This window comes from Myxocyprinus asiaticus, chromosome 48 (genome assembly GCF_019703515.2).
Source record: "Myxocyprinus asiaticus isolate MX2 ecotype Aquarium Trade chromosome 48, UBuf_Myxa_2, whole genome shotgun sequence".
Lineage (NCBI taxonomy): Eukaryota > Metazoa > Chordata > Actinopteri > Cypriniformes > Catostomidae > Myxocyprinus > Myxocyprinus asiaticus.
The window spans coordinates 26,213,441-26,225,216 of NC_059391.1; the positions used below are offsets into that span (position 1 = coordinate 26,213,441).

The following is an 11,776-nucleotide window of genomic DNA, read 5'->3' on the forward strand; positions in this document are numbered from 1 at the left end:
GATTAATGTCACTTATTCTCTGGAATACTCCCTAGATCGTTCTTTTGCTTTGTGTCTGTAGGTGATTCCAGAACTGAAGCAGCAAGTTTCAGAACTGACCCGTCACAAACACGAACTGGAGACCCAGATACAAGATCAGAGTACTGACATGACCGGTTAGTTCTACTCATGCATTATACACACTCACTTCAAATACAGTTGATACAAAAGGTTTGCCTTGACTAATTTCAACTCAATTATTTCAGTACAAAGATGTGCATGAATTTGACTGCTTAGTTTTTACAGTTGATGTCCAAATATGAACATGCTCAAGCAGTTTTTAACTCATTTACAATTAAACTTTTCAATCTTATGTGGCAGCCAAAATGAAGGAGTTATCGAATCAGCTTCAGCTCACTGTTGAAAAGGAGCGATTGCAGTGCAGGTTTGGTGTTTATTTGCTTAAACTGTTTTTCACTTCAGACTCTGTGGCACAGGTTTCAGGCTGAAGGAACAGGTGTGTGTGTGTATGTGTGTTTGCATCTGTTCACAGGCTCCTGGAGGAGAGGATTACAGAGAGTGAGAGAAGAGGAGAAGAGCTGGAGAGACAGATTTTGGACCTCCAAGAAGAGAACGAGAAGCTGCAGAAAACTCAGCTCACAGAGAATGAAGCCAAGAACAGACTGAGACAAGAGACATCACGCCTCACAGCTGAGAACATGGTTTGTGTGTGTGTGTGTGTGTGTGTGTACAATGAAAAGCTTATGTGTATATTTGAATTTACATGTATTGATTTAGCTTTTATCCACAGTGACTTACAAATAAGGAAAAATACAACACATACAGTAATACACATAATAGATTATAAAATGAGGTGACTATCCCTCTAGGTCTTATGGTTGCCTGCAAAATATAGATGGGCATTTTGAGTTATTTTGTAATTAAGTGCTGTAACACGGGGAAAAAACTAAATTACTAAATGTTTATTGTGTTTTATTCACAAATGTTACATCACCTTTATAATGGTTTTAAGATAAACTTCAACAACCTATGCTTTTCTTTAGCAAAACATTTAATTAAGATAATAAATATAAAATATTATATATAAAACATTTATTAATAGTAATAATAATAATATAAACAGTATAAAAATATTTTTTTACGAATTTTATGACGATTAAAAAAGCATTATTTGAACTTTGAAACCATTTTGAAAAGTAGTGTTTTCATCAGGGTAATGTACTGTACATATAAAAACTGTGTCTACATAAAAGCTATCACATTTTTATTATTGAACATACTTATATATATAAAAAAACAAGTGGTATGAGTCTTTAACAATTGTTAAAGATTGTTAACATCAGGGAAATTGTATTTTGTTGTTGCCTACGACAGGCAAAGCACAAAGGAAAATCTATTTTGAGAAGTTTGAATCGTGTATTTACTAGTCGACTTCTTAATTGCAAGATTCAAAAATAAGATTCTTAATGTTTTCCAGTGAGGTAAGAAAAATACTTTTTTTTCCTCTTTGAATTAAAGGAACATACCGGGTTCAATACAAGTTACGCTCAATCGACAGCATTTGAGGCGTAGTGTTGATTACAACAAAAACCTCCTTTTCTTTAAAAAAAAAAAAAAAAGCAAAAAAGCAAAAATGGAGGTTCCAGTGAGGCACTTACAATGGAAGTGAATGGGGCCAATTTTTGTAGGGGTTAAACACAGAAATTTGAAGCTTATAAGTTTATAAAAAGCACTTACATTCATTCTTCTGTTAAAACTCATGTATTATTTCAGCTGTAAAGTTGTTTAAATTGTCATTTTTACAGTCATTTTAGGGGTTTAGGTTTGTTGACATTACATCGTCATAGCAATGAAGTTGTAAAATTGACCATAACTTTACACAGAAAAGGTTAGTAAGTGATTTTATCGCACTAAAATCATGTTCACATGCATATTGTTTATGTCTTGTGTCTATAGTTTTGAAACAGTGAGTATATTAATGTTTAAAAATTGGCCCCATTCACTTCCATTGTAAGTGCCTCACTGTAACCCAGATTTTTTTAAAGGAGGGGCAAGACAAAATAAATTTTTTTGGTGATCAACATAATGCCATAAATGCTGTTGATTAACTTTTATTGAACCTGGAATATTCTAATATTTTAGCATGGTCTATTTAATGTGTTAATTTAGTGTAATTAATTATTTTAAAAAAATATAATGTGATAAAATAATTTTACGCCATAAATCATACCACCTGAGCTGTGTGTAAATTCCATAATAAAATGTTCCTACCACCAGGGCAATTAAAGCTAGAAGTACATGTAACGTGTTTTTACAAGCCACGTCAGCAGGGGGCATTCAGCAAAACCTCACCTCAACAAAACTCACAAGCAGCGCAACCACAGAATGAGAGCCAGTTCACAGGACACGCACGTTTTTGACAGCTAGACGAAATACGACTGAATGCAGGGATTTTCAAAAAACTACTTTTAACTTGACACAGTGTCCTAAAACATGGTGTTTATGATGCTGAATATCAACGAAAGGCTCCAAAAGCATCCATTTGAAGCACATGTACATAAAACACGCAATTAAACAGTGCAAGAATGCGTGCTGTGAGAACAGGACAGATTGACCAACTTAGTTGTAAAATAAATTGCTGTTGACTGTAGGCTTGTTAAATGACATGGTAATAAAACCAACAATATATTGACTTTTAAAGCCACTTTTTATATTGTCTAATCAATGCTTTACCCATCTGCTGCAATAATATATTTCAATCTGAATTATTAGATTTATTAAATGTATAATATTATTTATTTCAATTATTTTGTATTATTTATATTAAATAATCTTTATTTGGAAGCCTTTCTCGTCAAATATTGATATATGCGATTAATTTGATTAATTAATTGGCATGTTGGTTTGTTAATCTTCATTATTTTTGGTTTCAGGACTTTGAGGAGCAGTTAGATATGAAGGACAGACTGATAAAGAGACTCCAAGACCAAATCAAATCTCTTCAAACATCTGAGACAGGTAACACTCTTAAAGACCATTCCATTTACGTGACTTCAGATCCGGCCAATCAAGTCTCATTCTCTCCATGTTTAATCTGCTCATCAGCCAATCAGAGAGCAGCACCAGCAGTGCCCAAAGAATACTTGGGCATGTTGGAATACAAGAAGGAAGATGAAAGCAGGCTGGTCCAGACTCTCATAATGGGTAAACCATACTGTGAAAGTGTGTGTGTTTAAGTGTACTTAAGTTTTCCGCATGCCTCTACGCAAATTTCGTCATCACAGTATGCACGGACTGTCCACTGCCGTTGAATGTGCTAAAGAGTACCACAAAGCAGTTGTTGTGTGCATGCGTTGAATGTGTCCATATGGGCTTGCGGTCAAATGGGTATACTTAGAAAAGCTGCGCATTAGACCATGTGTTAGAAGGAATGGCACGTGGAAAAACGCAGTATACCCAAGACTTAAATGGGCAATGTGAGTTTGAATCCATTCTGCAAAATTTGCAAATTTAAGTTCCAAATTTGTTTCCACCCAAAATGAATACCCAGTGTGCTGAATTTGAAATAACGTTTTGGTCTCAGTACTGTTAGGGTTAGTGTTAGATTTAGGTTTTAGGTTTTGGGTTGTATATTAATATAATTATTACTCAAATGTTTAATCCGCCTATTGTTTGCTCATGTTCTGCACATTGGTTGCGCGAAGGTGCAGATGCGTACAACTGTAGTTCCAGCTTTGGCCACTGGGGGTAGTTCACACATTTGGAAAGCATAGAGTTCAGAAGACAAAAAAATTATAATATTATATATCTATGCATATTCATAATTTTCGTACCAACCTGCAACAGTCACATATATTTAGAATTATGCAAAAGTGAAAATAAAATGAACGCGAACTATCTTCTCTGGAGGACTGCTTGACTAGTAAAAGTTAGTAGTTGTGCATGCCCTAGTATGTTCAATTCCAAATCAGTTAAATTGTAACTAGAGTAATGCAAAATATAAAAAATACTTACATAGACAAATTGACACTAAGTTGTGTAACCTCTACAGAGCTGAAACCTCGTGGTGTGGTTGTGAATATGATCCCTGGTCTGGCTGCTCATCTCCTCTTCATGTGTGTAAGACATGCTGATTATCTCAACGACGGAAACAAGCTTAAATCCCTCATGCATGCCATTATCAAGGCCGTCAAAGATGTTGTAACGGTAAGTCGCTGTGCCTGATGGTTGCATGGTTAAACGTTAATGAAATGGTTCCTTAATAATTATGCTGACAGTTACAATGATGATTTCAGGTGCACCAAGAGGATTTTGAAATTCTGTCCTTCTGTCTCTCAAACACATATCACTTTCTCAACTGCCTCAAACAGTACAGTGGTGATGAGGTAAAGTCTCACTTTATACATCAACACAGGAAATAAAAGTGTTTCATAAAGTGATTTAATGGGGTTTTTTAAGTTTTAAAGGACACCTTAATTCTGCCAGCAGTGTAGGGGAGAAGTTACATGTAACTAAGAGAAGCGATGCTACTAACTTAACTATATTTTTCAGTATCGTGACAGTAGTTTAGCTATTTTCAGAGTAGTGTTGCTTCTCTAGCAAGAAGCTACATTTCCCAACATGTAGCGCTGTAGCATCACAAAACGCTATTTGTGTCACATTGATTTGCAAGCGCAGCAATCGAGCACATGTAGCAAACTATGGCAAGCCAATTTAGCTTTAATGCTTCCAGCGTAACGCATTGTAATTAGATTTTTACTAGTAATATGGTATCACTTTACAATAAGGTTCCATTCGTTATTATTAGTGAATGCATTAGGTATCATGATCAAACAATGAACAATATATTTTTTATAGCCTTTATTAATATTTGTAAATGTTAGTTAATAAAAATACAATTGTTCATTGTAAGTTCATGTTAGTTCATAGTTCATTAAATAATGTTAACAGATGAAACTTTTGATTTTAAAACTGTATCAGTATGTGTTGAAATTAACATGAACAAAGATTGATAAATGCTGTAAAAGTATTGTTCATTGTTAGTTTATGTGAACTAATGTTAACTAATGTTAACAAATGGAACCTTATTGTAAAGTGTTACCAATAATATTTCAATTAGAGAGCCCTACAAAAGATTTTCTTCTAGTAAGGGTTCCAATTACAGAGCGCTTCTTTTGCATTTTTACCTATACAAATACAATTGCAGAGCTCTTCAATAAAATTTTTACTAGTAAAAACTTCAATTAAAGGGATCTACAATTTAATTTTTTTACTAGTAAGAATTGTAATGGCTTCACACCATCCACCGCGGCATCTGCGCTCAACTCACCACACGTACCACTGAGAACGAACCACATTATAGCGACCACGAGGAGGTTACCCCATGTGACTCTACCCTCCCTAGCATCTGGGCCAATTTGGTTGCTTAGGAGACCTGGCTGGAGTCACTCAGCACACCCTGGGATTCGAACTAGCAAACTAGCGAACTCCAGGGGTGGTAGCCAAAGTCTTTTACCACTGAGCTACCCAGGCCCCCAAAGTCAGCTGATTTCTAAATGTACATTGTTTCCTTAGTCCACAAGAAAGCGCAATAAATACATAAATTATACAGCACCATTATATTATTGCAAATAACATTCCTGGCTGTTAAAAAAAAGAGCATTTCATTTTCAACAAATGTGCATGAAATAAATAAATAAATTAAAAGTTTCAGTCGGTCCATATTCTCAAATGTTAAGTCAAAAGTAAAATGAGGGGGGGTGGGGGGGGGGATGGGTAACGCTTCAGTAGGCAGTCCACATGGTGTTACACTTGCACTGATGCCACAGTATGAGTATACTACCCCAGATTAACAGCGAAATAGCACATTGTTTTTATTCATTACAGTTGTATGTAGGGTAGCAATATTCCCAGACAGCAGTGGTATTCGGCTGAACTCGATGGTGTAGCGGCTCAGAGTATAAGCACAAGCAAGGGGCTGTTCAAACAGACGGAGCACAACAGAATGGAACAGAACGCGAGAATCTCGAGAAACACATTTCCAAGTTGAACTCCTTTCCTGACAAAGAGTTTAAAAAACGAATTGCATAATCTGAGAAATACTTATGTGGGAGCAAGACGCAACGGCCAAGTACCTCCACCAACTGTAAGGGGCTGTTAACACTTTTGCAACCATTTACAACCCGCTTAAAGGGATTTTGGCTTTTTTTATGAAATATTTATTGTATTTCTATTGTTTACAACTGCATTTTGATTACGTTTTTTTAGTTTATATTGAGTACAAATTTATATTCAGTTGAATGGTGTCACCCTATTTGTGGTTTATTTATAGTAATGTTTTCGTAACCATAGTTTTTCTTACGGGAACATCACCCTAATACTACTATCAGGTGATATAACTGAATATTACTGGGTATTATTCATATTTTCTGATTGTTACACTGTATATCTTAAAATATTTTCTGTAAATAGCTTAAAAGGATAGTTCACCTAAAAATGAAAATTCTCTCGTCGTTTACTCACCCTCATGCCATCAGATGTGTATGATTTTCTTTCTTCTGCAGAACACAAATGAAGATTTTTAGAAGAATATCTCAGCTCTGTAGGTCCATACAATGCAAGGAATGGTGATCAGACCTTTGTAGCTACAAAAATCATATAAAGGAAGCATAAAAGTAATCCATATGACTCCAGTGGTTAAATCCATGTCTTCAGAAGCAATATAATTGGTGTGTGTGAAAAACATCAAAATTTAAGTCCTTTGATTTACCCTAAATCTCCACTTTCACATCTGAAAGTCACATGTGGTGCCTGTTTAGTTAAAGCTAAAGTGGAGATTTAGAGTAAAAAAGGACTTAGATATTGTTCTGTTTCTCACTAACACCTATTATATTGCTTCTGAAGACATGGATTTAAACACTGGCGTAATATCGTCGCTGTCTGATGAAAAGCACGTATCTCCAAAAAATTCATTTTTCAAGAGCATGGAAAAACTCTTTTTCTCATAAACAGTCTTACAAAATGAATCGAAAATAACATAATTAGTCACCTTTAGCACCATCAATAGAATTCTATCATTACACATCTGTTAGTGAACTGTTCGATGTTTTAATTGGACTTACATGGATTTTCGTTAGCGAATGTGAACATACACTGTTTTCTTTTCATGGGTTCCATTGGCACATGTTCAGTTACAGACTCAAGTCTAAATGTTTGTGTTCCCAGAACTCAGTTGGTAGGTTATCGATTGCTAGAGAGTTTATTTTTGGATATAATCTGAGATTTCACTCACTATTTTAGATCGAAATCAGTTTTATGACTAGCGTTTCTTGTCCGGTTGTTGAGTGGACAGTTCGGTTTCGAGACGTGTTTTCCGGGTTCAACGCATAAATTACTTGTCAGTATTAACATTCACTCGTGGTTTCGCGAAGATAGAAATCTGGCAACCGTATATGACTGGTAAAGTCTACTTTTTAAAGCAACCTGACAATGTGCGTGCAAGAATGGCTTTGGTTGTCAGGGAAATCACAGAGTCAGCATGATGTAGGCAATCTCTTCACTTTGCTTCAGCTGGACAGCTGAGGTAAATTAGTTGCCGCTCTTCAAAACATAAGGGTGGGACATATGGACACTTCTCAAGGCCAATGGAGATACTTGTTAAACAGATCGCCTGATTAAACATCTTTTCATTGGTCATTTCGATGCACAATTCAAACAGTAGGAAGAGGTCATTCGGTGCATTCCATCTATGGTAAAAAGTACAAATTGCCGAAAGTGGAGATACGTGTTTTTCATTAGACAGCGACGATATGGATTACTTTTATGTTTCCTTATGTGATTCTTCTTAGCAACAAGGTCTGATCACCATTCACTTGCATTGTATGGACCTACAGAGCTGAGATATTCTTCTAAAAATCTTCATTTGTGTTCAAACGAAGAAACTCATACACATCTGGGATAGCATGAGGGTGAGTAATTGATAAGAGAATTTTCATTTTTGGGTGAACGATCCTTTTAAATGTAGTTAGCTACTTTTTGTTAATAGCTTGTAGTGTAGCTAACTTCTTTTTTAAAAGAGCTTTACTTTTACTTTTAGTAGTTTCAAAATGTCTTCCTCCATCAACAGGAGTTCATTAAGCACAACACTCCACGTCAGAATAAGAACTGCCTGAAGAACTTTGACCTGTCAGAGCACAGGCAGGTCCTCAGCGATCTGGCCATCAACATCTACCATCAGTTCATCAGCGTGATGGAGGACACGCTCTTTCCTATGATTAGTATGGAACTAAACATACACACTGATTAACCCAGATTAAAAAGTACAGCTTACAGCACCTTTAAAGGGACAGTTCACCTAAAAACAAACATTCTGGCAACATTTACTCACCCTCTTGTTTTTTCCAATCCCATAAGAATTTCACTCTTCAGTGGAACACAAAAGGAGATGTTAGGCTGGTTTAGAAATGACATGAGAGTCAATTACGACAGAATTTTCATTTTAGGGTGAACTATCCCTTTAACCGATCCTTTGTTCAGTTCCAGGGATGTTGGAGCACGAGAGTCTCCAGGGGATCTCCAGCATGAAACCCACCGGCTTCCGTAAGCGCTCAAGCAGCGTGTACGAGGACGGTGAGGGCCACAGCAGTGGTGAGCCGCTCAGCGTGACGTCCATCTTGCAGCAGCTCGCCACATTCCACACCTGCATGGCACAGCAGGGCATGGAGCCACAGCTGCAGAGTCAGGTCATCAGACAGATGTTCTACCTGATCGGATCCACTTCAGTCAACAGCATTCTGCTGAGGAAAGACCTGTGCTCCTGTCGCAAGGGCATGCAGATCAGGTAGAATAAAAAATTAAAAAAAGATAGCTGTGGGACTGTTGTTTGCTGTATGTAGCGGAGACTTTTTTTTGTATTGTGGCAGAGATCAAAGCTCTACCTGGCACTGGAACTCCTTTCTTGTTAAAATTATTTTCTATATCATTATATCAATCTTACAGCCACTTCTACAACTACATATTTTCCATTCAGGTGTAACATAAGTTACCTGGAGGAGTGGCTGCGAGAGAAGGGTCTGCAGAGCAGCTGTGCCATGGAAACTCTCGGACCACTGTCACAGATCGCATGGCTTCTTCAGGTCAACAAAACTACAGATGAGGACGCAGCTGAAATCAAGCAGAGATGCTCCGAGCTCTCGCCTGTACAGGTGCAAACTTCAGACTTAACTTTTCCTTTAAGACACCTGACTAGGAAATATTGCATTTTTCCTGTAATTGATTTGTGGCATTAAAGTGATAGTTCACCCAAAAATGAAAATTCTCTCATTATTTACTCACCATCATACCATCCCAGATGTGTATGACTTTCTTTCTTCTGCAGAACACAAATGAAGATTTTTAGAAGAATATCTCAGTTCTGTAGGTCTATATAATACAAGTAAATAATAAGCAGAACTCAGAAGTTAAAAAAGCGCATCAAGGCAGCATAAAAGTAATCCATAAGACTCCAGTGGTTTAATCCATGTCATATGAAGTTATATGATAGGTGTGGGTGAGAAACAGATCAATATTTAAGTAAGTTTTACTATAAATCTGCACCTTTGACCAGCCCCGACCAGTAGGTGGAGATATATACGATGAGTGTGAATCACCAAAAACAAAAGAAGTGGTGATGAGGTAAAGGACACAATGTGGAAGTGAAAATGGAGATTTTTAGTAAAAAAGGATTTAAATGTTGATCTGTTTCTCACCCACATTTATCATATCGCTTTAGATGGCATGGATTAAACCACTGGAGTCGTATGGATTACTTTCATGCTTCCTTTATGTGCTTTTTGGAGCTTCAAGGTTCTGGTCACCATTCACTTGCATTGTATGGACCTACAGAACTGAGATATTCTTCTAAAAATCTTCATTTGTGTTCTGCAGAAGAAAGAAAGTCATACACATCTGGGATGGCATGAGGATGAGTAAATGATTTTCATTCTGGGTGAACTATCCCTTTAATTTTTGCTTTCTGTCTGTGAAGGATTATCTTTTTTTTTTTTTAAGCCAGTGCCATAAACTGGTATTTATTGTCTTCTTTTGTTTGCATCTGTGAGAGCCTTTGACATCTTTTTTTTTTTTTTTTTTTCTATAGATTGTGAAAATTCTTAACTCTTACACACCCATTGATGATTTCGAAAAACGAATCACTCCATCCTTTGTCCGGAAGGTGCAGGTACGTTTAAATGGGAGGTAAAAGGGAGATGATTATAAATCAATCGTGAATAGGCGCTAGAACTCTCATTGGTCTTTGTTTGTCTCCATGGTTACAGGCATTGCTGCAGGAGCGTGAGGGGTCGTCTCAGCTGATGATGGATGCACAGTATCGGTTCCAGGTGACTTTTCCGTTCTGCTCCTCACCACAAGCCCTGGAACTCCTACAGGTGCCCAGCAGCCTCCGTCTGGGCTTCGTCACTCGCATATGACCTGTGACCTTTGCCCCCTCACATTGTGATATTATTTACAATTGGTCTTTTCATGATAGAATAGCTATCCGATCTGTTGAAAAGCATGAAGTGACTAAGGGAAAATACCGCCTCTGAATGCTGACATAAATATATTATATAAACTTTGCAGTGTAACTGAATAGTGGTAACACTTTAAAATAAGGTTTAATTTGATAACATTAGTTAATACACCATGAACTAACAATGAACAATTGTATTTTTATTAACTAACATTAACAAAGATTAATAAATGCTGTAAAAAATATATTGATAATTGTTTGATACCTAATGCATTAACTGTAAAGTGTTACCTGAATTGTTAATATAAACATATTAAAGCTAATTATAATAATTGCACACTTTTTTATATATATTGTTTATTTTTTAGTGTATTTACAATCATATGTGCTCTATTTAATAATGTGAAGAGCTTCTTTGATTTTAATCATTTTTGTACCCCATAGTTTTTTACAAGATCGAATGTGAACAAACATGTTATGAACATACACACATTTCAGTAACCCAAACCAACCTCGAATAGTTCATTCCCCTCTTGTAATTCCTAATAAGTGTTGTTACATTGTTCTCCCATTGCATTTTTTATAAATCACATAAAATAAATCAATAAACTCAACTGCCAACTGAGTCCTCCTCTCTATTCACTCTTAGTTATCCACCATGGCTCTCACAGTCTGGCTTGGAAATGCAATATTTATGATGGTTAATCCTCTAAGGACTAGATATGAGAATCCCAAGAGCTAAATGAACAATTAGTAAACCTAACCGGGTGAATCCCACAAAAAAACATCCCCGGGTTATACTTCAACCCAAAAGAAAAAAATGAGGAAATATATTTGCATAAAGAAAATGAAGCCTGTTTTTATTACCATTAATATGTTTTTGCATTATTTTCATGACAGTTAAGCACATTTACACACCAGTTCTCATTACTGTAACATATCCGGATGTTTTACTTTTGAGTTTGTATGAAATTCAAATTATTCTCAAAGATGGTTTGGTAACACTTTACAATAAGGTTCCATTTGTTAAAATAACATTAGTTGACACAAACTAACAAAGAACAATACTTTTAAAGCATTTATTAATCTCGGTTCGGGTTAAATTCAACATATACTAATAGGCTATATTTTTAAAATCAAAAGTTGTATTAGTCAACATGAGTTAATGCACGATGAACTAACAATGAACAATTATATTTTTTATTAACTAACATTAACAAAGATTAATGAATGCTGTAAAATTATAGGCTATAGTGCATTGTTAGTTCA

At 36.0% G+C, this 11,776-nt stretch overlaps 1 protein-coding gene across 1 annotated transcript in view; it reads left to right on the top strand.

The window, feature by feature from the left end:
* The window catches only part of myo5c (myosin VC), a 39,769-nt gene extending 28,641 nt beyond the window's left edge, over positions 1 to 11,128 (top strand). Inside the window, exons 30-41 of the mRNA XM_051692107.1 lie at positions 62 to 155; positions 361 to 424; positions 533 to 701; positions 2,934 to 3,018; positions 3,106 to 3,204; positions 4,052 to 4,206; positions 4,296 to 4,385; positions 8,126 to 8,276; positions 8,536 to 8,839; positions 9,029 to 9,203; positions 10,136 to 10,216; positions 10,314 to 11,128. Of these exons, the coding sequence (XP_051548067.1) occupies positions 62 to 155; positions 361 to 424; positions 533 to 701; positions 2,934 to 3,018; positions 3,106 to 3,204; positions 4,052 to 4,206; positions 4,296 to 4,385; positions 8,126 to 8,276; positions 8,536 to 8,839; positions 9,029 to 9,203; positions 10,136 to 10,216; positions 10,314 to 10,466 (1,620 nt within the window). The 3' untranslated portion in view covers positions 10,467 to 11,128. The remainder of the gene's footprint in view (positions 1 to 61; positions 156 to 360; positions 425 to 532; positions 702 to 2,933; positions 3,019 to 3,105; positions 3,205 to 4,051; positions 4,207 to 4,295; positions 4,386 to 8,125; positions 8,277 to 8,535; positions 8,840 to 9,028; positions 9,204 to 10,135; positions 10,217 to 10,313) is intronic.
* The last annotated feature ends 648 nt before the right edge of the window (positions 11,129 to 11,776 follow it).